Source organism: Corvus moneduloides, chromosome 10, assembly GCF_009650955.1.
Source record: "Corvus moneduloides isolate bCorMon1 chromosome 10, bCorMon1.pri, whole genome shotgun sequence".
In the NCBI taxonomy this organism is placed as follows: Eukaryota; Metazoa; Chordata; class Aves; order Passeriformes; family Corvidae; genus Corvus; species Corvus moneduloides.
This window is the reverse complement of record NC_045485.1, coordinates 21,340,684-21,366,606: the sequence shown is the minus strand read 5'-3', so window position 1 is coordinate 21,366,606 and position 25,923 is coordinate 21,340,684. Positions and strand designations below refer to the sequence as shown.

Sequence of the window (25,923 nt, the reverse complement as noted above, 5' to 3'; positions counted from 1 at the left end):
ATGGGCTCAGGATTCAGCCTTGAAGGCAGATTTTCAAAAGGTTTCAGGGAAAATTTCAAGTGTTCACTATGCCTTTCCAGGGCTGTTACCAGAAATGCTCAACCATCTGTCTAGGGGACACCTGGCACCCAGGCTTAGACTGTCCCTGAAGGCTGAGTTAGGATTTGGTCACTTTCTTGGGTGCTTATATGGAAATTATCTTCTCTGCAAATCTTGCCTAGGGCAAGCAGTGCTCTGTACAGCCTCAGAGAACAGGACTTGCCAGCTTCCAGGTTTGTCTAGGTTCCAAAGGCATTAGTCATGCAAAATGGAAAGAAATTAAAAATAAACAGAAGGTAAAATAAAATGAAGACACAACAATTCTCTAACTATATTAAAACCTGACACAAACTGTTAACAGTCCCACCATAGTTACTGACTGTCAAACAGCATCAAGTCAGTATACAAGGCAGAATTGTGTGATGTAAATATGAAAGGGTATCCCAGACAACTGCAGCATTCCCCATGGCAACATCATGTGAACTCTTCAGAAAATGTAAATAAAAACATAAAGTCATGTCATTGTGCACAAAAATTCCTGCAGAGTGGATGCCCTACAGATACGAACTCTGTAATAATCTGTCCTCCTGGAAGCCTAGATGATTTTCTTCCCACAGCTTTTTGTGTGTGTGTCTGAAAGGAGTTTCCTTCATTTAACGGCTCGCATTCTGTTCTGGGGCTTGTTAGAGCAAAGGAGACAAGTCTAATTTTGCTAATCCATGCTGTGAAGAGAGTCAAACAGCAATTCCTACACTCACTGCCAGTAGGAAACAAAATCACACTTCTATCAGGTTCTTAATACTATCTCACAAGATAAACTTCTGTTGCTAATAATATCTGACACTTCTATGTATGAACACACCAAAAATACTTCAGAACAAATTGATCTCTGGTGTAACTGTATTGAACTTACTGGAATTAAAGTGGTACTAGGCTGGCATGTTAGGGGGTCAAAGTAATAAGTCAGAGAGCCTCTTTCCCCTCAGGCTCCCCTGACAGTCAAGGTTAATGGTGCCAAGCAGAGCTCCCAACACTTCCCTACAGCCACCAAAAGCTTGAATCGGGATTACACAGAACTGAGAGAGAGATGTTTTAAGGCTCCTGCTTTTCCTTCCTTCTCTTCCCTCTGCAGAAACCTGGGCAAGGAAGAAGGGCTCAAGTCAGTGTAATTCTCTGATTCCTCATGCCGGGCGGGGGTAGCTGAGAGAGGTGTGTATCTTTTTCTTGCCTTAATAATTAATATACAAGCTTCTCCTCTCCTGCCTCCAGTGGAGAAAATGAGAGACAGAAAACTGTCAGAAATTCTCTGAAGTTAGGAGGAATGTTTTGCAAATATAAAGTTCGTTCATCTGACTACTGATCAAGGATATTTTAAAAAAATTAAATTCCCCAGGGTTCATCTCCATGTCCTGGAGTAAGAGGTCTTGCCTGGCAGTAGTAGGTCTTCATGTGGCAGTAAGAACAGAAAGATCACACCAGTCTCCTGAGGTGTGCATCTGGCTGAGGTATCACTGGGTATTGGGGGAATACACTTGGTTTGCAATTTATGGCATCACCTCACAAGGGTTCATGCAGCATTTCATCCTAAATGGCCCACTCAAAGTAGACAAACCGAGGAACTGCTTCCTTTCTGGCAAGGTGTTTTACAGTACAGTGTGAGTTCAACAGATTGAAAATTATAACAGCCTATAATGATGTTCAAGGCTGCTCTGACACACAAACAAAGGTTGTATTTTATACATCTCCTAACTGCAAGGACAGCAATTTACAGAACGTTCCTGCAGCTCCTGCAGACAGCACTGTGACTTCAAGAAAATATATTTACAGCACCTAAGGGAGAGGGAAAGGCCCAGTGGCAGGGACCCTGCGTTTTGGAACTCATAATGCAGCAAAGGTGTGAAACACATCCAGCAGACCCAGCCAGAGATCCCAAGGGGTTTGGATACCTGGCAATAACCAATGTGCTGCTGAGCCTGGCCTCCACTGCCCACAATGTGAAACTGCCTCTTTGGAGAAACCCCGAGCCTAAGCAGTGGTTTATGTGATTTTGTCCAAGAACAAAAACACCACATCTACATATTAAAGATAAATATATATATATATAAAAGGAGGTGGACCAAGTTTTTTTTTTTTTTCTGGGGCATTTCCCATGAAAATATTTACAAAGTGACATCAACATAAGAGAACCCCAAAGTGCTACAGGAGTGGGTTGTACACACACCTGAAAGAAGAGAAAGGCACAGAGGAGGCTGCAGATGCCTGGTTGTTTCAGTCTCTCTGCACTGATAACCTTCAGTGACTGAAGATGCTCAGACAGGCACATTTGAGGCAATATTTGCTCATTTATTGTTATATTTATTTGGCAATAAATGGCAAGAATATGACCATTATCAATGAATAATGCTTCTATAGAATGGCTCTCTACTAAAGCAATGACTCTGGAAGCAGATACTGTACTGTGTATAATAATTAGAAAATATCTATTGTTGAAATAACCTTTCTAAAAAGAACATTGCAAGCCCAGGTGTCCTCTATAGATGTTAAAGGAAATCCCTCATCATTGTCACCCCAAAGAAATAAGTGCAGTGAGAAGATTAACATTTGGATAAGACCCCATGTCTTGGACACACCAAATGGTAGCCATGTCTTCTTGATGCTTTAGTTGTGTTAAAATGTTTATGGCACTTGCATGAGCCACGTGGAAACCTCTCAGTGCCATTTTCAGTCCAACAAAAGGACAACTTGGAAGTTATCCAAAATAAACCATTTGAGACTGCCATTCCCCAGTGGCCAAGGCTGCAGCATCTTGGAGCACAACTGTACTAATGTGTCCTGCTCCCACTAGCCCCATGGCTGCCCTCCATGCCCACCTCCCACGTATGTGCACTGCACAGATATTTCAGTCCACAGACAGAGGCTTTACAGGAAAAGAACTTCAGTGGAGCAAACAGGCAGAACCAGTGGGAACAGGGCTTAGAGGCAGCAGGTTCACAAGAAATTATACCTGAAAACTAAATGCCAGAGATGGAAGATGTGCTGGGACAGCAAAGGGAAGTTGAAAGCAGAACCACAAACCTTTAAACATTCAGAACAGCAATACTGCAAGGGAGAAAATCACAAAGGCAGTGTCGGATTCAAGATGAGGTCTGAAAAAATCAGCTTTAGGGTAATAAGAAGACAGGAGACAGATAGCACAGGGGAAAAAACCAGGAAGAATCCACCAAGAAAAATCCATCGTAGAAGATCTGACTAGTCCTTGGTGTGCTGCAGATCTTAGCTCCCAAGACAGGGTGCCAAGAGAAGGCACATGCAATGGAGGTGCCTTTGGCAAGGGATGCCAGGAGGCTGACAGAAGAGCCCAGCAGAGAAATTAACTCCTGGCAACAGGGCTAAGGACAAGAACATTTCCATGTGAATAAAGGACAGCCACAGAGGTCACGCTGAGCATAGAGGCCCAAGGCGGAAAACATGTGGATTTTTCAAGGCATTAGTAGGTCTTTTGTTTCCTTTCCAAACTGTTACACTGGCAGCAGATGCATACTCAGCCGCATCTTTGGTAAAAACCTAAAGGAATAGGGCAATAACACAGTTATTTCAAAGGGATTGGTCAGGTCTGCTAAGGTTTTTGTATGCCAATAGCAAGAAAAGAATCTGAAATTCTGTCCTGTTTCTCTGGAAAGGTAAATATCAAGTTTGTTTGTTTGTTCTCATATGGTAGCTGATGTCTCCTCTCATGTTTTCCCATGGTTTACTCATTCACATCACAGACAGCTTGAGTTACAGGATTCCGTTTCCTCCCTATTAAAATGCAGCCCTTGTAGGGTGGAAATTGCAAGGAGAGACCTTGTACAACAAGGTCTGATCAAAAGTTTGCAAAACAAAGTGTAAAAGTTACCTGGGCAGGCCTCCTCCAAGGCGGTGGTGCATAAAAGAGGCACGTCTAAGCCATCAGGATGCTGGGTGTGGTTTTCACCCGAGCAGCGCACACAATCTCACTACCAGAGTTCACATTTGGGGCTGGTGTTTCTGTAATTTGGGATAACAGACACTACCCAATACTGCTTCCCTCCCAGCCTTACACTGCCAGCATTTCCTTCCCCTCTTACCAAATAAAATCAAAATGCCACAAACAGATGAAAGCACAGCAGATATTCCCAGGATTACCCAAGGAGTGAAAACTCCAGAGAAGAAGTGCATCCCAAGTATTGCCCATGGGAAAAGCTGACATATTTTGCCATTTTGCCTCAGGCTACGCTAGATATGATGGATAGATAGATAGATGGATAGATGGATAGATTGATAGATAGATAGATAGATGGATGGATACGTAGACAGAGTGGGTGGGTGGGTGGGGAGGGAATCAGCAAGGATCCTCATTAAGTTATCCACCTTTGTGTGTAAAATCACAGGGTGAATTTGTATCACCAAGGGGCATTTTAGTGAAGTACTGCTTGGGTTTGGAAATATGCCTTCCCCTTTCATTCCCAGTGCACCTGTAACCCAACATTGTGTGGGTTTAAGCGTGGTTTTTATGCAGAGGAGGTGAGACTGCATCTTATGCCCACTAAACGTTGCTCACAACCTCCCAGGAAATTTGGCTGCATGAGGAATCATCCAATATCTTAGAATAGCCTCTGGGCCAGGGTCACTTCTTTAATCTCAGTTGTTCTAAATATTTTTTCCATGAGACACGTCATTCCTTTTACGCACCTAACCCCTAGAAGTGTTTGCTTGGCTGCTTTTGTTGATCTTACATGAAACAAACTGTATTTTAAAAGTTCTGGTTCTGGGTCCTGGTTTTTATCAGAAATCCTCAGGAAATGTAGCAGAAACATATTATTTATCAAATATAATTTATATATGTAATGTTTATATGTAATTTATGTATTTATTTATTTTCTTTTTCCAGGTTATGTAAATGTGGCCAATCCACCAGAGTCCAGACTGGTGATTTTTGTTTTAATTGGTGGCTTTGATGACATGTCATGTCCTCAAACCCATCCACTACAGGATTTTTAGGTAGGTCACATTTAAACTCCCAAGGATGGATGGCCAAGAAAACCTCCAGAGAATTGTTCTGACAGCAAGTTCTCCTGTTAGGATTTTGCAGCTTCTTGCAAATCTGCATTTGACTAGCTTCATTATCTATTTACATTCATTTTAGCAGACTAAAGATTTCCTTGTTTTTACATTTGTATTTTTTCTGTAGGGTGCTTAAGACTAATCAAATATTCCTTAAATTCTTAAGAGCTAAATAGATGGGGCTGCCCTGAAAGTTATCCCTGCAAGTAAGGTCTTCCGAGGTGTTCAGTGTTTTCATGGCTCTTCCCTCCCACATTTTCAACATGCATTTGGACCTCCTGCCAGGAGGACTTGACACCAAAAGCACTGAGAAATGGGTTTGCAAGGGGATACTCCCCTATCCTGTGCAGCATTCCTACCTGGAATCAGGGCAGTACATCAGCCCTTTCCACTTCCCACATTCATGCTTTTAATACTGCTGTCTCAGCTGGAATCCCCTGTTGACAAATCATAAAACAGGAATGGAGAAGAGGAAGAGCAAGATCACTTATTAACATGCAGAAGTCATTAATGAGGATACAGATCAAATAAAATTTAGTGGAAGGGGGAAGTAAATTAAAACTGACACCAACAGATGTTTATGAACAATGGACAGAAAAGAGGCTGTAAAGATTTGCTGTGTCTCACACAACATCAACAAGAGATGCACCAGTGAAATTAAATGGCAGCAGCCAGCAGAAGGAATGATAGGGAATCTTTTTTTCCCAGAATACATAATTAATTTGTGATGCATCTGCTGTGAATTACTATGAGGTCAAATTAGCAGGACTCAAAAACATTCAGCTGTTTCTATCAATAGGAATATCCAGATTCTTTAACCATGAATAAAATGTAAGAGGGAATTTCTCTAAGTGCTGAAATACAACTATCACAGAATTTCAGAGGTATTATCCTCTGAAAGCAGATAGTGAAGCACCACAAAACTATCATGTGCAGGGGATTTTCTTGAAGAAAAAGTGGAGTGGAGGGTGTTCTGGGTCTGTCTTTTAAATAAGGAATAAAATAACCTGAAAACGCATGGGGGAAGAAAGGTAAATGGTGATACTCAAAACGTCAAAAGTCAAAGGCAAATCCCAAAGACAATACAAAAAGGTCAAGGGTCATCCAGAAAGGTCAAAGGTCATACCAAAAAGTGAGAAAGTTATCAGAAAGGTCAAAGGGTCACTAGAGATGAAAAAGTCACTAACACATCAAAGGTTACATAAAGGTAAAATGTCAAGGACAGGTCAGAGGTCACACAAGGGTCTCTCACAATGTCAAAGGTCACCAAAAATGCAAGTATTAGCCTGAAATGTAAAGTGATCCAAAAGATCACAGATCACAGAAAGGTCAAATATCACCCACACAGTGAAATTTGTTCGCTGAAAAGTCAAAGGTCACCCCAAAATTCCAAAGGTGGAAGACCAACCAAATGTAAAAGGTCATCCCAAAAGATCAAAGGTCATCTCAAAAGGCCAAAGGTCATCCTGAAACGTCAATGTCCACTCAAGGGGTCAAATACTCCCTCTGAAGGTCATAGAACACTGAAAGGTCAAAAGTAATCCCAAAATTCAAATGTCACTGAAAGGTCAAACGTCTGTTGCTCTCTGCCTTCTTAGAGACCCACCCAGGGAGTGAAATGGGCAGAGAACTGAGTGACTTTGGTGCCACTGACCCCTGAACCAGCACCCTGTGAGAGGGCAAGCATTGATGCAAGAGGGGCATGTACACACTGAGATGTAATTATACAATTACAAAGCTAAATATACATCCTATTCAAGTATTAATAAAAGTAATATACAGAAGGATACAGAGAGGGGACAGCAGGACAATTTCAGTATTTTGGGTAGTAACCAGCCTCTGGATTGACTATAAACCCTGTCCTTAGTGCATGCAGAGCCAGGTTTGGTACCTAAGAACATTACCCATGCTTCTGACAGCGCTGCATTAATAATGAGGAAGAAAATATTTTGCTTCAAAGGCCCGTTGAAAACCAGTAGCTTAAATATAATTGTGCTGGAAGTACTCCACTGATTTTCCTCCGTAAGGTGACCAGCTCTGTGAACAGTGAGAAAGCACAAATCCATTGCTGGCAATTACTCCAAACAGCTGTACCAACCGATCTGTATGCTGGGAGGCTTGTAAATTATGTTCTACCATTAACCTGGCTCAATTATTCAGAGTTGACATGTCAAGCTTTTAACCAGCTACAAAGGCAGCAAGGCCAGATGCTTTTTCTGAGAGAAAATTATAAAGGAGGGCAAAGTGTGCTGTCATGTCACTCTATGTTGTGCCAGACCAAAAGGAGCATTCTTAAAGGAATAATCCAAAAAGAGTAAAAAACCAGTTCTTCTAAAGGCCTGGTTTTATACACAAGGACTTTAGTGGTGTAACTCAATTGTCCTGTCCCTCCAAATTCAGTTCTCACCTCTTGTACAGTGTTTTAAGTCCTCAGTTTTTAAACATTGGCCAGATGCCCTTCTAAGGTTTGCACAACCACTGCATTGGAGGGGAAGATGCAGGTTGCTCCTGCCCAGGGAGTAGTTCTCAGCTTGAAGACAGTGGCCAAGCCAGGGCTGGGGACACTTCTGTCCCTTCTGGGTTTGTGTCCTCCTGGGCTTGTGTCCCAAGGCCATCCCTTGCCTTGCTTGGCAGTGTGGGAAAGACTTTTGGTTTGCTCATGGCTGAGAGGAGTTCACATGGGGAAGCTCCTTCAGAAAACAAGACTTGGAGGAGATGCTGACTGCAGTTTTCAAGGAGTACCGAGGGCACAGGCATGCCTGCTCCATTGGGTCTGAGGAGATTTGGGAACCAAGTGGATTCAGGTCTCTTTTAATATTCCAGATGAGAACCAGATGACTCCTTTCTCCCATGATCTGACTTACTACCTTTTTACATGACCTGTGTGTCTCCTTAAAGAAACTCACAACTTTTTAAAAGTCCACCAGCACATGGAGAGGAAAAACAGCAAAGCAAGATGTCACAGGGGCACAGGGGTGGGGGTTAATATTACATTTAATAGGAGAACTCCTGCAGCAGTTCTTTCACACCTCTGCTACCACATACAGCATTTTCTGGCTCTGGGCTCAAGGCAGATCTTATTTACCCTGGTGAATGGAACCTTAATTTCTCTCAACCTCCCTGAAGTATTTCCAGGTTTATTCTGAGGCAAGGGAAGGACCTGATACTGGCTTTTGGAAAACAAATGAATTTGCTACACCCTGGGAATTTTCAAACACGATATATCCATCAGTTTTCCTTTCTGACAAACATTTGGCAAGATGTACCTGTCAATTTTTTTTAATTCAAACCAAAATTTGTTATTTCTTCCAAGCCACACTTTGACTGTCAGCACAAAAGTTTCCACGCTGCCTCTGTGGGCTCACACGCGGAGCTACCCTATGACCTAAACCAGGGAACAGCCCTGGCACTTGGAGAAGCTCAAATCCACTGAGGCAAGAGTGTGAAAACACAGCTGGGCCCAGCAGCTTCTGCTGCTGCAGTAAATCCCTTTGCCCCTCCACACTTTTCTCTACTCTGGAAGTCTTTAGAGGTGAAATCATGAGTTCTCCTTCTCATTGCAGTTCTGTTTTGGCATTAAAAATCCTTCTGAGGCAAGAACAGTTTGGCATATTTTCCTTCTCTCAAGGTCTCAATCAAGCTCTTAAAAAATTAAGTTATTAATCATCTAACATTCAACTCTGCTGCACTGAGGGTTTCTGGCCAGAAACCCCCATAGGTGGTTATTTCAAATATGACTCTGCTTCTGTTGAAGACTTTTGAATTAAAAAAAACCAAACCTGAAGTATGGAGAAATGCACCTTGTGATAATTACTGCCTAGCAGTGTATTTTTAAAGCAGTCAGCTGAGCTTCTAGTTTATATTTCACTAATTTGCTTACTTGGTAAAAAAACAAAACCCAAAAAAAACCCTGACAAACCCCACATTCATCATGTAGTTTATCTGAGGTCTCCTCTGTGGCAAAGCATTGCTTGCAAGAAGGAAGAGAAGCTTGCAGGAAAATTGTTTTGTAACAGATGTATCGACGGAAAAAGTTACTAACTGGGAGTGTTCTTCCCTCCCCAGTCTCGCCGTTGCTGTTAGTGCCGGTCTGTAGGGTGTAGCTTTCCTCTTGGGCTTCTGTGTTTGCTTTACGTGTTGCTTTCCTCTTCCTTTTGGTCAGGAGCCTTTTTACAACCTGGCAAAATAACACTGAGCAGCAGCACCGAATCTGCAGGACAAAAATGAGCCTTTGCCTTAAATATCCCAGAGACAAATGGAGGTGAGTAGAAACAAGTCTGGGCTGGGGAATTGCTGTCGGTTTGCTGCTCAGAAGTTATTAGCAACTAGTATATTGGATTTGTTTGGGGTTTTCCCCCTATTTGGCTGCAATGTTGAGAGTTTAACTAAAGTCTGGCATGGAAATATAGTGGAGCTGTAATTGCATCCAGGCCTTGGGTAGGGATTACAGAGTTGGCTGGGACAGAAATCCTTTGAGCAGGGTTTCCTGGGCCCTCGTGGCGGACTCAAACACATTTTCCCTCCTCCTTTTCCCTGGTCTCACAGAGTGTTTCTGTGTTTCTGATTCCCTGTGCACACTACATCTACTGCGAGCATTTACCCTGCTCCCATCATCTCCCTGTACCTCATGTATAATGCAGAGGTTGTATTTGCTCAGCTGTATTGAACCCTGCTATAAAAGCAGGGTGCAGAGGGCAGGTTCTGGATGCACAGTGAATCTCTGTAACTAATAAAATATAGCACCTGCCCTGCTGGAAGTATCAGTGTGAAACCAGACTTGACAGGGTAAGTGGTCCCACTTCATAATCCTGTAATGCTGGTACAATTTGGTGGTACTGGCATAAAAGTGGTACTGAGAGCTAAGATGGACTTTGAGATAAATTAAAAATGGTGTCTTTAAGGGAAAATTACTCAGTACAGGATTTGATGACGTGCAGGTCTTTTACTCATAGGGTGTCATACCTAGCAGTTGGGTGGATGAAAATGACTTTGTGTTGTACAAACAAGACTCCACATGTGAATCAAGAACAGAGTAAAAGACTAAATATTCTTGACACTCCTTCTTCCTGTTTTCTAAGTTATCTTTTAAGAATCTTGAAATTTACTGAGATGGAAGGTTTTTTTCTGTACTGTTCAGTGAGTATTTCTAATATCAAACTCTTAGGTTACATTAGCTTTGCTTGTGTTTATGGTATGTTTTTGGTCTCCAACTGCATTATCATGGGGTTTGGAGCCAGGTTTCCCGACTCAACTGCCAAAAAAGAAAACATTTGTATTTCCTGTTTGCTGATTGTTCAGTCTAATGTCTATTTAAAAGTTTTCTAGGAAAATACTGATAATAAACCATTGCAACTCAGAGACCACAGGGTTAGTTCGTATATGAAGCAGAATGAACATATTTCTAAAATATTTGATATGATGTAGGATCAACAAACAATTCTAATAATGTAGAATCAGCAAACCTTTTAGATTAGTTTCCCCTTCAGTTCACAGAGACCAGACACTGTGCTCACTCATGTCATAAAGTACCAGAAAGCGGAGCTGTTGTTTTGGTGCATGAGGGGAATGTAACTTCTGAGGGGACACTAACTCAGCAAGGGTGTTAGAGAGGGACAGCCTTGAACTGGGGATATAAAAATTATCTTTCTGTTGGCCATCACCTCTGGCTTCTCCCTGCTCTCTCGTAAACCCAACGTTCCTTGGGGCACGGACTTCCCCTGACTGGGTGTTCCTACAGAGCTCTGGCTTTATTCATCCCTTTCCACGGCAAAGAGTTCACTGCAGTTGATGGAAGGTTTTACGTGCCAGTACCAGAGCTCACAGGATGCCTGTTCTGTTCACTGGTTTCATGGACACACTGAGTTTAGCTGCCTTTTTGTTGGCAAAGCCAAGCCCTTACAGCTGAGTCACTCCACACAAAGCAGCAGCTTTGAACATTTGCTTTCCCACAATACAACATTCCTCTTTCACCACGGCTTCCAGGACACTTCTTGCTGCAGAACTTTGCTACACTGAGACAAAAACACAGGCGGTCACACACGTGGCAACAAGGGAAGAGAGAAAAAGTCCTGTGTCAGGAGCAAACCCAGAAGACAGGCTTGGGTCATGCTTAAAACCTTGAACGACAGACACAGAGAAAGGAATTAAAAATAACCTGTATAGTTATTTTCACAACCTGATTTTTGTATCAGGGAGTATTTCTAATGGTTTTTCACTTTCTCTTTTTGGACAGCTTGAAATACTGCCCACAGCCTGGGTAAAATCTGAAGGGGAAGGTTTTGGGCACATGAAAATAATCTATTGCAGTCATCAAAGCCACATCAAGTACGCAAGGTGATGTAGGAGCAGTCACCCCTTCTCTCCTGAGCTCTCTGCTGGAGCACAGACCTTGGATTTCTGCTGTGAGCAGTTCGTGCTCACAAGTCCGTCTGCTACAGAGTCATTCTAGCTGGCTATTATATTAATTAGTTTAGACTATTTTAATAATTACTCTACTCTGAAAAAAAAAAAAAAAGGCAGAATTATGCTAATTGTAGAATCCAGAGATTAAGAAAAACAGCATGTGAGGAAGAGTACGCAAAATATCCACCTGTAAAATAAAAATGTGCTGGGGAATGGAGAGTGAAGAGAAAGAAACACCAGAGCAGCCAACTAGAAAAAAAAAGGCCAGCATAATACTTGATAGTTACAGGAAGATCAAAAATAAAATGAAAATACTTTGAAACCTCTCAATTGAAACATTTCAGAAGAGCCACCTAGTCTGAATGAAAGCTGTCAGAATGGTATATTTAATTCAGCAGGCAAATTTGAACAGGAGATGTCTTAAAAACAGGGGAGAACTATCCCTATAAGTAATATCTGACATGTCAGAAAGTAAAGTACTTTTGAAAGAAAAACACTGGGAATGGGCAAAAAACTGAATTTGAAAATCTTCCATCCAGTGTGTTACTACCTGCTGCTGGAGATCTGACAGCCATTTAAATTATTTCTCAAACTCATTTAAGAAAAAAAAAAAAGGGCTTGCTTTCCCATCCCCTCAATTAGAGAAAAAGCATCACATCATTTTATGTTGAGAGTTAGTTGATGAATGTGGTGTCATATATCACTGCCTCTGCATCTGACAGGAATCAAAGCAGACAATTTGAAAGGCAAGTGTCTTTGAACTGCTAATTATGCTTAACAAAGAAAGTGTTTCACATGTTGATTCTTAATGAAATTTCTGCTTTTACCTAAAAGGTTTTTCTCCCATCTTATTTCTGGACAGCAAGAAATTATGTTGAAACTAACAGTAGTCTATTTATTTCTGATTATACTGTCATGTTTAAAAAAGTGGAGAAAATATCCGGTGCTTCTTGCATAACAAAAAGCTTCTGGAGATTTGTTGAGAAATACTGGTAAAGGTAACCCCCGATATATATGTTTCTCTTTTGGATATGTGATATTAAAGGCATCTGTGAAAGTTCGGAGTGTGAGAAGAGTATTTTAGCTCAATTTCTCTACCCCCATGAATTTCCTCTTCCTCAGCTTTCTCTTTGGGGCCTTATTCTCAGAGCAGTGTAAAACACCCAAACAAAAGCTACACCAAACCAAATCTTCTCAAACAAGAGTGATTACCAAACAGGAGGATAAGTCAGAGGAAGAAAAAGGTAGCAAGTGTTGGGCCAGCAATTTGGCATTCTCTCTAATTCCACCACATTTCAGTGCTTTGCATAAGGTTCAGAAATGAAAAACCCACAAACAAAATAAAGCCAGCAAAACCCAGACAGACAACAACCAGCCAGAGGCAGCACAACCCCTCAGAGCTTCAAATCTTTTGACTTACATCGTTCTCTAATCTTAAAGCTCCTGAAGTGATGCCAAAAAGTGAAACTCTACAAGTCCTGGGTTAGAAAGCAAGTGGTGTGTATGTGCTGGCTCTGCTTTGATCTGCCAGAAAAGAGATTGTTTTTTATGGTCAACATCAAGCCATATCTTTCAAATTAGGAGTGTTCAGTCTAGGAAAATACTGGAGTATGAGACTATGATGAAAGTTCCACTAATGTAGAGAGTTGCTGGCAAGTCAGGAATTGATGGAAAAACCTGCAGTACCTGATATGAATAAATAAGTTTTATACTTTTACTCCCCGTCACTGGAATCATGGATTTTCCTGCTGATTATTTTTTAAAATTATAATATTCTCTGATTTATATTCCATGAAGAAGGGAATGCAAGATTTGTGCTAGCTCCTCAGACTGTGAGAGACAATGTTAACCTCAAGAGTGTTGATTTTCATTTTCCTTAAAACTGCTTTTAAAGAGCTTTACATATACAGGCTGAATAAAAATGACAGTCAGGCCTGTTAACTACCTTAGAATTGCTCCTTTCCATTCCCAGTTTGTCCCACATACTCCTGTGAAGTATGCAGCTTTGGAAAAATGCTTAAAACATATAAATAGTACAGTTCAGTCAATTGCTCTTCATCAGTAAATAAGAGAGCATTCAGAGGCACTGTCATGCAGCACAGCCTGGGATTAGCTCTCAATTGCCTCTTCTGTGAAATCTTCCTGCTGTTTCCTCGCATCCATTCACAAACATTCTTCCCCTCCACCCACTTACAGCCCCTACAAGAGTGTTTAGGAGCTCAGCTAATTTGGCTGGGATTAAGATGTGGACATTAGATATTAAAAGCAATTTTTAAAATCCATAATGTGCTGGCAGTATCCTTAAATGCTTCTGTTACCCTGGCACTGACTGGTATGGGTTCTGAGATGGTGCCAGTTTGACAGCACTGGTGGGATGCTGGGTTGCAGGAAGCAATTTTGGTGCCGTTCCCAGTAGGTCCTGGGGAGAAGTCACTGGATTTGAAGTGTGGAAGAGGCTCACCATGGAACACACAGCGACCTTCTCCCAGTGACTGTCGCACTGAGACAGGGGTGGTCCCTTTTGTGGGACACTTCTATGCACTCCATGAAAATGTGCTCAAGGATGAAAAGCAAAAGGAAAATAAGAGGATGAACCAAACAGAGAGTTAGTCCAGTTTTACCTTATGCCTTGGGAAGGTAAAGAAAGAGAAGAGTGACCTCAGTGAGATCACTAATAGAGCACTGCCTGAGAGCTGCTCAGTATGTGCCAAACCCCATTTGCTACAATTAAGGTCTTAAAGACAACTGCATAAGGACATTAGACCAAAAACCCCATCTAGCTAAAATTCATGTGTGCATTACCAACAACAACCTCACAGGCAAATATTAGCATGTATCTCCCCTTTTCCAGTCCTGAGATTTGCATGTCCCCAAAGGATCAGTGTGAGTCCTGGAAGCATAAGGAAACCACACAGTGGATGTGTTGTCTGTCAGATGAACATCTTAGAGAGCAGCTGATGGCTGAAGAGTTGTGTTTTTCATGAAGCACATCTTTTACTTTATCCCTAGTGGAGTGATGGGTGATTTGAGAATTTTGGAAATGATTTTGGAAAACAGGTTAGGCAAAACAGAAGTGGTACAGGGAAAGCTGAACCTGCCATGGGGCAGTAGATGGACCATGTGACCTTTGAGGGGCCTCCCAGTCTTTCCTTTCTATGATTTCTCTAATTTAATGCTTCTGTTTCACTAACTGGACAGATGGCCCTGTATTAGTCACCAAATAAGACAAATGATGGAAGATGGCTTAGGTGGGGCCAGTTTGGACTGTTTTGCTTGCATTCATGAGCAGTCTTGAGCTGTCATGAGCTCTGAAGGAGCACTAACAGGCTCCATGCATGGCCAGTTGTTGTCTGTGTTTTCAGACAATTGAAAAGCTGAAATCTTGCCCAGCAAAAGAAAGGTTGTGCATGCAAACACTATCCATTTCACAGCTTCTTTAGAAAATACGCAGTTGCCTACACTAGTCTGTGATACTGTTTGTGTGACACATATTCCTCCATCACATTAGTATTCCTATCACAATATTGGCTTTTAAGTGAAGAAATGGACTTCATCTGTATGTTTGGAGGCAGAAGTTCTAAAAACTACTATAAAAAATGTCAGTTTCTGACCTTATCCTGCAGATGAGCCCTGAGAACTTTGGTCTCTTTTGAGAGGCTGCTATCAGCGTGCTCAAACATGAGCCAGGTGAACGCAGTTGACCCTGAACTCCTGACTTTGTCCTGGCCTTGACTGCCTGCAGGATAATGAATGAGCTCACTGGTTTCAGGTGTTGAGGCTGCTTGGAAATGATGCAGCACTGGTCTGTGTGTCACTGGTAGCACTGGGAAAAGGAGCACAGGGACAGGAAGGTCCATCCATTCCACTCTCACCCAGACTGGGTGGAATCAGTCACAGCAGCAAGTCCTGCTGTCTCCAGTGAGAGTTTCCCTGAATCCTACTGCAGTGCATTTACTGTGTTCAGGAGTTTTGTTAAGAGATTGAAAGCCCTGGATTTAGAGCAATCACAAAGCAAATAGTCTTGAAAATAATTTTATTTGAGCAAGAAGAGCCAAGTCATCTCCCCACAATCTCCCCACATCAGTCTTTCTCTGATTTGCAGTCTCAACTGTACACAGGGGAAAATTAAGATTTATCTGAGTCAGAATACACCTGCATTTTAGTTCTTTCACTGTTGAGAAATATGTACAGTTGTTCCCATTATTTCAGAAGGGTTTGTTTGTTGGTAGTTTTTTAACATCACCCCCTGGTGTCTTTTTAATTTTATTTTTTTGAAAGGCTCTTATTTTTGGAGCTTAGGAGTCATAATGAATAAAAACCTGGGAATGCAGTTCAGTTCAGATCCACGTGTTGAGTCATGGGTTCCTCTTCAGTATGTGCAGGAGTCAAATCATGTCCTTGTAAGGGGATTGGCAACAGCTTTGGAAATATCTGTCCTCTTTCCCAGTTTGCAATCATGAGCTGTACTTCCAGCTCAGTTTTATGTAAAAGCAAATAAACATTTTATCTGCAGGCATCAGATATTGTCTTGGTAACCATCCCTGTATCTGTGTGCAACTGCACAGGGTGGGAAAGGAGGCTCTGAAATATGTTATATGGTCTGAGTGTGTCTTACACTGTTCATATTCATGCTACTATTAGGAGACCCTTCTCTCTCTCTCTCTTTTACTCAACCCAAACAAAGCCAAACACATGCTTCCCACAGCTCTCTGTCATCCATCATGTACCTGCTCTTTTATCATAACTGTGCAGCATTTTCAAAATCAATGCTTACATTTTGTCAGTTATTAATAAACAATTTTTCAGTGCCCTAAATCCCTTGATTTGGAGAATGCCCAAGCTAATGAGGTGAACAGAACCAAACCATTTCAGGCACTGTCGGCTCAGTGAGACCTTCAGCTCTGTTTCTGAGCTCCTCCTCATTTTGAAGAGCTCACTTTGCCTCTTGGAGTATATTCCTGACCTTTGCCTCCTTTTACCTATTTGAAGTATATATTTTTGCCATGCAGCTGCTTGGGCAGTAGCACCCCATGGAAACAGCCAGGGACATCTTTGTGCTGTCCTGGGGGTAAATGTGACCCTCACAGTCTTATCAGCACACCAGACAGACACACACCTGTGTTTCCCCCGCTGTATTAATAAGGTGAACCTTATTACACATTTGTTAAGCCATGAGTACAACAGCAATCTTAGGCAGTACAACCCAGTCTTGACATTGATCCTAATCTAAAGGCAAAGCTGTGCTCAGGCAGAACAGGCTTTCAGGTTTTGATGGCTGCTTGTGTTTCCAGGTTTTGGTAAGGAAAAGTTGTTGAAAACACACTTGAAACAATTTATAATCTACTTTCGTGGCTTCAAATAGGTCGGATAAACATCAGAGAGAATTTGTTGAGGAAAAAAAGCTGCCATTCTGAACAGCTGGAGGTATATCCATCCCCAGAGCAGAGTCCATCAAACCCAGAGATGTGGCAAACTGCCAGACAGCTGCATGTGTGTCATTTTGATGGTCACACAGGAATGCCCTCTGGGCAGGAGGGGATTAATGATAACTCTCTGAAGCCCCAAGTGCCTCATTTTTGATCTTCCTATGGCAGTATATTTCTTCTTCCATTTTCACTTTGTTCTCAAAGCTTCACTCTTCATTTAAACCCTCTAAGGAAACTCCTTGCAAGATAGATGTACATTACCCTTTCAGTAGAAACAGAATCTCTGTCAGAAAAATAAATACTGAAATCTGTTTAATTCATGTAGACATCTCCCTCTCATCTTCTTTAAATATTAGTTTAGAAACCAGCTTTAATTTATAGAAATTTGCCATAATCCAGATAGCATGGATTATTTCTATAGTGATGCTCTAATGCTAATTTGCAAGAATGGGAGAAAAATTGCCATCCTAAAAAATTGGTTTTGTCCTTGGATGAAAGAGGCAGCAAAGACAGTGCCCCTGGCTAAGTGAAGACATGAGATAGATATGAACAATGCTCTATATGTGAAGTCTGGTGTTGGAGATGTTAATAATTTTCAGTTTAACTCCTACAAAATTAAAACTAAAGATTTATACTCATCTCCAAGCAGAAACCTACTTGGAAATATCCTGACTTGGTGTTTTGAAACATGTCAAAGATTACCTCTTCGTAATGACCTTGGATGTGTGGATCCAAATAATGATGTCTGGGTATTTATAGGAATGGTTCCTCTCAGAGCTGCCCATCACAGCTAATTTTGCCAAATACACATGAAGTTTATAAAATCAGAAACACTTTTTATTTAATCTGATTCTGTCCATGAAAATGAATTGAATGAGCCCTAAATCTTAGTCCAGCAGTCTAATGTAAGACTTAAGAGCCACCATGTGGGATACAAGATTTGGTGGGTGCTGTTCTTAACTACAATTAAACTCAGTGTGCAAACCCATGTGCTGATGATAACACCAACCAGCCTAGACACTATTTGTACATCACCCTCCTCCTTTTCTAAAGCAGGGGTTTAGGGCTAAAACTGTGGGTGTAAAAAGATTTAGTTTCATGCTTCAGGCTTGATACAGCTACAGGGCACAGTCACCATGATTCGCATTCCTTACTTGGGGTTCATCCCTATTCAGTCCAGCTGAAAAACTGGTTTCTGTGAAGATGACAGACTGTCCCATCTCACACATCTTGCAAGCACATTCCAGACCAGCCAGGAACACACTGCCTTGCATTGAAGCTAGAGGTGCTTGGGCAGAGCTGTACCAATCCTTCTTGGCTGCCAGAAGGAAGGTAAAATTAGGAAAAAGACTCCTACAGAACAGTACAGAGTTCAAGAACTGAGTTTGTCTGCAGACCATGGTGAGAAAAGAGTGCCAGTCAGCCAGCCTGTCCAAAGGCTGCTCAGTGGGGGCACTTGGGTGCAGGACCAGGGGCAGGAGACAAGACAGCTGGATCACTCAGCTCTGCCAAGACTTGATGTGCATCTTGGCTTGTCAGGACCAAACAAGTTCTCCTCTGCCCATGAACCCCAGAGCCCAGCGAGCAGATCTAGGCCAAAGTGAGAAAGCAGCACCTGCCAGCATATTTGCAAGACCTGTTGTGAGTTCTCCACAAATATTATTTGTGGGGAACAAAAAGAGATTAGCATCTAACCACTGGCTCTCAGTAGAGTCACCTTCAGACCAGTCAGGCACAGTCCTACTTAATCTGCCTGCGTTTCCAGAGCACTGATCACTATGTATCTTTGCATCATGGCCATCCATCACACCACCAGTTTCTCATTTAAATACTGCCAGCAGCACTGTGAGCAGTAACACTCCCTCCTTCTCCCTCTGCATCTTATTATTGAAGTTGCTGCTGGCAAAGGAGAGTGGCTGTGTCCACAGTGACATTAGTAGAACTGTCAGCTTAATCAATGCTGATCCTTTCCCCCTCATCCCTGCTTCTCTGCCCCTGTTCTCCTTTTGGAGGCAGCAGAAAATCCATATAAATTCACCACTGTGCACAGCCATCCAGCAATCCTGCTCGTGTCCCATGGGACCTTTGGTACCCTGACTGTCTCCAGCTCCACATGCCATGTCCCCGTCAGCCACCCAAGGTCCCCCAGCAGAGCCTTTGCCAGGGCTCCCAGAGGCCTCCTAGACAGCAGGAGCACCTCTGGGAGCAGTCAGAGCAAGGAACCCATCAGCTCTCTGCAGTTTAGTCATCACAGAGGAAACAGGATTCCAGCAGCACTAAAGGCAGAGCAGGGCACGAGAGGCTGGGTGCTTTGACAGAGACCATTCTGCAACCAAATAAACTTGTAGCAAAGTTTTCCAAACCCTTGGGAGCTGGAATGTTTGTAAATAGTCCCTAGTCAATTCCATTCCAACAAAACATGCATTTCCAATTTGGAAAGGAGCAGGTAAACCTCCACTAGCAGTGCAGCCCTATTCAGCTCACTCATCCCACTGGGCCATTATGGAGAACAGTGTGGTCTGTAAAGGGGAACAGAGCTGCAGACAATACTTCATAACATGAACTGCAGAGGATTCACCATCAGGGGACCATCCAGGTGCCCCATCAAGTCAGGCAGAACTGGCAGACACCTGTGTGGGCTGAGAGCAGCTGTGTTTGGTCACACAGTTGTAAAGCATGAGTTACAGAGGCAGCTTGTTTGGTATTTTTGGTTTTGTAGGGTTTCAATTTTTTCAAAGACAGTTTTCAAAAATGGGGATTTTATTTTTTTTCTCCTCAGTTCACCAGGCTGACACACAAATGATGGTGTGCCTTGTTTGATACCATGTGTCAGTCAGCTGGAACTGGATTTCACATAACAAACCATTAATAATGTACTTGGGCAGAGAGCATCATAGCAAAGATAGACGTTCTTGGAAAACTAGCATTTCAAAAAGTTTCAGCATCCATAATCCTCCCTCTCTGTCTTATGTCCTGCACATTTAGAGTGTGGGTGTTTGCACACCACTGTCTCTCTCTACCTCTTGTCAGCTCATTGCAGTTCTCAGCCTGCTGTCAGTGTCACTCTCCCCTGTTGTCATCTGACATTCCCTACATTCTGGAAAGGAAGATCCCGAGTGCAGTGATCTGCCCCACTGTCATTTAGCCACAGGACCTGCAGAGGAAGCCCAGGCCAGCAGCTTTGACTTCTGCTCTCTCCTCCACCCAGCCCATCTGAACCACAGCCAAGGCACAGCTTGTGCCAGGGACAGGAGGGATCATGCTCAGGGACCCAGCACCCTCAAGAATTCTCTTTCCTGCAATTTTTCCCATCACAGAGTAGATATGGCCTGACACTACAGATGTGTTCCTTATATTCTTAATGGTTATTCCCTATAAACTTTTCCACTGTGTCTCCATTGCTTCTCTGACATTATCTTCTTTGCAAAGCAATCAAGGAAAATTTAAGTACATGTTATTACACCAGGTTTCCCTTAGATTTGGGGGTCAGAGAAGAAAAGGTTTGTTTCTTCCCTCCCATGACAGAATGACCCCCTCCAAGCAGCACTGCAGTACTAGCAGGTTACTGCATTTCAGGAGGAGTAATTCCACCTGGTCGACATTCCCACCAGCCCAGCTGTGGAGAGCTGGTTGTTTAACATCTCTAGATTGCACAGTGATATGAACCTAATCAACACCTATCTCAATTTTTAAATCTGTTTGAAAACCATACTTTGTCTTCCTCAGCAGTACTGCTTCATTTTCCTCTTCCACTGAGCTATTATTTGGTTCACTGTCAGTAGCTGGCACTGACTGGAACACAGTTCATAGGATTAACCTGGGGCCACAGCCCAGGGCTCAACAGTCCTACAAGCTTGGACAAAGCACTGTGGCCCTGTTTCCTCATCTTTGACATAAGAGTAATGCTTCTGCTGCCAAGGGAGGCTGGAATAATTATGTGTCAGGAATATTCAGTGCTAAACACTTCTACCAGTCTATTTATCATACTTATAGAGTAATGGCTTTCAGGAAAACGAGATTAGAGAATAGCCCTGTAGCTACAGGGTTGGGCTGGAGTACAGGAGATCTGGCTCCTGGCTCTTAGGAAACAGGAGAGACCCTAGGCAAGATTTGGGCTTAAAATCTCCTCCTTTAGGATGGGAACTGCAACCTTTCCCTCTATGGAAGCTAAATAATTCCTATTTGTGAGTTTGCAAAGAGAGCAGTTACTGTCAGTTTTTAAGTGAACTGTCACTTGTACAGTTCCAATATGGATTTAGTTTATAAATGAACAACAAGAAGGAATAACAGCAGTTAGGAGAGGATTTGCAGCACTTGGTCAATGTCTGTTTCTTGTATTTAATGAAACCTTGCACACCAGAATTAATTCAATGAAGGAAATGTCTCTTGCAGCCAATGTTGGCCTCAATAGTCATTCATGACATTGAGCAAGACAGCTATTGCTTGTGTCCTTTCCACTGAAAATAAGGAGCACACCATCAGACCAAATACCTACTGAAAAACCAGACAAGGCTGCTTACAGTCTGGAAAACCAGCAGACATGCTTTGTGGATTTCCCTGTTAGCACGATTTCCAGACAAGCCTCTCTACCACAGTTCAAAGAGTTAAAGACATGCCATGCCTGATCTCCCACAGAAGATTTGAAGGAAAAGCCCAGCAGATTTGACTGATGCCAAGTGGTGTGTGCAGACAGAGCCTGTCCTGCTGCCTCCCACTGCCCAGCCCACCTGCTGCCCACCAGCTGCTCCAGCTGCCGGTGAAACTCCACTGCAAATGCTCTCGCTCTGCTTCTTTCAGTGTTTCCTGAGGAAACACTCGCTTCATCTGCTGCTCTTTAAGCAATTAATGGACTCCATGAAGCATCTGGTGAGCAGGGGCTCTGCAGGGCCCCTAATTTGCAGCAGCTCACCCCCTGTGGCACACATGTGCTCTGGCCTTATGGCCAGTGCCTGACCAACGGGTGCAAACCAAATGCTGTGGAGTTGCACTGACACGTGCCAGCTGGCTACCTGCCCTCATCAATATGCATAGGTTTGATAACATACACACTCATATTGGTTTATTAGCATCGGTGAAGTTACTGCCAGAACTGGCCTCTCTGCAGAGCAGTGCCTGGGCCTGCACAGGACACGCTTTCTTTGCAATTGTGCAACTTGCTCTGTGGAGAATATCTTCCTTTAGCCCTCTTCATCTTCCCCATAGACAAATATTTTAGACTTAGATTACAGAAAGCTTTTTCTTTTTTCCCAAAAGGTTAAGAAAAGCTGCAGTAGCAAAGATGCTCATTTGAGAATACCAGCTAGATGCTGGAAAGGAAAACTTTGGGTAACGCAAAATGTGTTTCGGTAACCTAGCTGGACAAGAAGATGGGATTGAGCCACCTCTCTTCTCCCAGAAAGGAAAACCAAGTCACAGAGCTCAACCTTTTTTAGTCTGATAAGTTAATTAGGGAGTAAGAATCAAAATTCTACTGGTTTTATCCCTTTGAAAGTCAGAAACAGAGACAAATCCTTCCCTGCAGTATGCTGCTCTCAAGAGCAAGAAGGACTCTCTACTTGCTGTTCAAGTAGGAGAGAAAGCAACAGTCTCAGGCATACCTGCACAGTCCTGATCTTTCCAAAGCATTCCATGTGCACAGAGTTTTGTTCATGAGTATTAACAATAAATTTTTTGCTGACATGCTTTATTTACTATGCTAGTCCTGCCTGGTTCTTTACACCATTTCTTGCTGGAATATCATGTTTTGATTAAGAAACGAGGAGTTTGCAGAGCTGCACAATGTTGCTGCTCATCACATGAGAGTGATGGGAATTTCACCTTCCCCTTCAGTAACCACAGCTCAGTGCTGTGACCACACCACCTGCACCCTGTCCTAGGGCCCTCCGTGGCAAAAAGTACCCAGTAACACTGGTGAATGATTCAGCAGTGGCTACAGGAGTGAGAAAAGGAGAGTCCTTGTTTATTTCAGGTTGATGACCAGCACATTAGGAACCAGCAAGTGAAAATACGATGACCATTATGGCACTGACCTCCAAAAGGCACTACCTTCCAGTTTGCCAGGAACAGGGAGGGCTCTGATGAATTCACTTGCTAGTTTGATGATGGTAGGACACCCTGAAAATACTGAGTGTCCACAATACCGGTGTTGCATGAAAGTTTTTGTACAAAGTGTAACCACAGCTTGTGTAGCTTGAGGGAGATGGAGAGGATGGAAGGAAAAACGGGGTGAAAGAAAATGACTGGTTGCAAGGAAAGCACAAGAAGTGGGGTGTCCTGTGGCACAGCAGTAATGAGGGGCTTGTCTCATTTGTAAAAATTATTTCCGTTCTCCTTTCTCTCTGGATCTGTCTCTATTGCCTGTTTGCCCATTTTATGCCAGGACTGTCTTCTAATGCACATTTATACATTTGTCAAAGGTTCTGTGCAAAGGGAATATGAACATAAGCTGCACTTCCTAGATGTGCCAGCGTAACACCATAAGTGACACTGGCCACCAGCAGACAAGGAAAGCCAGTAGGATGTGGCACAGAACTGAGGCCCTGCCTCAAGGGATATTCCTGACCTTAGTGTTGTTCTGTCTGTGCTAGGATTAGGCTTAGTTTAAGTAAGATCAATAGAAGGATTGGAAAAGCACACAAAGAGCTGGTCTGCTCTGATGTGTAGCAGTTTACAGATATATTGCCCATCCATCCTACGCAGAGTCCTTCCATCAGCTCCGCTTTTGCCACAGCCCTCACTGCAGGGGTTGTGCAACTCAGGAATGATTCAGCGCTCAGGATAAAAGGATGAGCCCACCACTGACACAAGCAGTGACAGACAAGGCAAGGTCTCCATGGACTCAGCAACTTTACCAGAACATCGACTAAGTTTCTCTTTTCCCTGTCTCATTTTCCCCAGCAGAGAAGCAGCACAGCTCTGTTTGGGCAGCGAGTGTCATTCAGCCATCTCATCCCCTCCTTCAGAGGTTTGAGACCTTTCTCCTTGGGCGGAAACTAACTGCAGTCTTACACTGGTCATGTGCCCCTTGTGAAGGGCTGCACTGACATGGCTCTCCTCAGACCTCCTTATCCTCTGCTAATTCCATGTCTTTGCTCAGACCTTCCCCTCCTAACCCCTGAGTGAAAAAGCGTCTCTCCAAGGCAGGCACCAAAGGCAGGCTGAACTTCTTGGCTATATTAACACGGAAATTAAGGCTAATTGAAGGAAGTGTGGTTACCTCCATATATAGCATTATAATAAATTGCTGCACTATTTCTAGCATCCCTATTTTCTCCAGAATGCTTAAATACCAAAGCAAGTGCAGATCCATAGCATTGGCAAAAAGCTGCAGAGGATGAGTTTGTTTCTTAGCTTATAGAACAGCTAACGTCAGAGAAGTGACTTAATTTGAACACAAAACTAGTTTTGTGAGGAAAAGAACAAAATATCAGGTATGAAGAACTGTTTAATCTTTCAGAAAAAGCTGGAAGAAACAGCCATCTAGTAGCCAGCTGTACCACAGTGAGTGGCAAGGGGAACTTCCAATGACTAACCATGTCAGCATGGATGGCAAGGTTCTCCCTTCTTTGACCACCAAATGACATGCCCGACTTCCAGAGAAGTCGTAACCTTTTCATATCAGGATCTCCAGAGACACACACAAAGTGTTACTTGAAAGAAGCTCTCCCCTATAGTGGAAAAGACTTTTCAGTGACAAGGCCGTGATTGCATCCATACAGACATGCCTTCCCTGGGGCAGAGCTGTTCACATGACTTTTCTAGGATAACTTGCCCCAGAAATCATCTCTGGTGAGTCTCTTCAGTCTCACAGGGCTAGTGGGTCTGGTATGGAAGGTAGGAATGGTCCTGAGATGCGGGAAGGTTGGGTCCATTCTGCTTTGACCCCAAATCCTCTGGGACACTGGGAAAACTCTGGGACACGCCGCCAGAGCCCTGCAGTTTTGTGGGTGCCCCTTGGGACCCAGCAGCTCCTCTCTTCATCCCCCTGTGCCCTCTCTGTGCAGACCCCCCTGGGCAGGACTGTCCCTGGAATTCACCTCTAGGTGCTGCTATACTACCAGCTATGGATTTCCCGGCAGGAAAAACGGGAGAGGGATGGCAGCAACTTCCTCATGTTGCAGGAGGAAACTGCAGCAGTTCTGGATCACCAAAATGTGCCTTTTTTTAAAGCATCATTTTAAGTCTTGTGTAAACCAGCACACCGGGCACAGCTATCCCTCCACATCTCCTGCAGGGATTGTGGCAGAGGGGACACCCTGAGCATCACCTTCTGCACCATATTTTGAGTGAGGAACAGCTGTAGCTTAGTTTTTCACACGAAGGAAAAAGAAGAGGTTAAATTGAGCTAGTGGCATTGTCGGGTTAGGAGTTAACCCTGCTAGGTCAAGGGCAAGGACAAAAGTGATTTGTCACAGACAGCAGTAATGCACATGGGGCTGATTCTGGAGGGTGAGGCTTAAGGCTCCAGGCATTAGCAAATTAGCATTTTGCTTAATTAGATATTGATCACTATCACAAAGCATGTCATGACCACTGTAAGCTTACCACAATGCGATGGAAAATTAGAACATGTAGCAGAAAGTACATTCATTCTTCCTCCTCCAGGAAGTTTACTCAGACATTTAGCCAATCTGCAAGTCTTATCCTGCTGTTTCCTAAATGAGTGACAAACATTCCCTTGTTTCCCAAGGGAGCCCTCAGTTTTGCTCTTTACTGCCATACAATGATTTTTACCTTGCATTAAGGTAAGGTGTTGTTCCTCCTTTCCTGATGCCCCAAGGTACACAAATTTAAGGTGTTCCACACCCAGTTGAACCCATGCCAGCTGTGACAACTGAAGAAGAGGACTTTGTCTCCCCACCACTACAGAGATGCTGTATTAACTGTGTTTTCCTCTGTGTGTCCCATGCTATGCAGGACATAACACAAGTTCTTTGTGGCCAGATGAACCCTCAACACCATCCCACAAATATGC

At 43.1% G+C, this 25,923-nt stretch overlaps 1 protein-coding gene across 5 annotated transcripts in view; it reads left to right on the top strand.

Moving 5' to 3' along the window:
• Positions 1-9,188: 9,188 nt before the first annotated feature.
• KCNMB2 (potassium calcium-activated channel subfamily M regulatory beta subunit 2) overlaps positions 9,189-25,923 on the top strand; it is a 142,672-nt gene continuing 125,937 nt past the window's right edge. For 3 of the 5 annotated variants that reach the window (XM_032119569.1, XM_032119565.1, XM_032119562.1), the window contains exon 1: positions 9,189-9,382. In XM_032119569.1, coding sequence (XP_031975460.1) covers positions 9,345-9,382 — 38 coding nt within the window. In that variant the 5' untranslated portion in view covers positions 9,189-9,344. The remainder of the gene's footprint in view (positions 9,383-25,923) is intronic. The other 2 variants (XM_032119571.1, XM_032119566.1) reach the window with 2 other exon arrangements.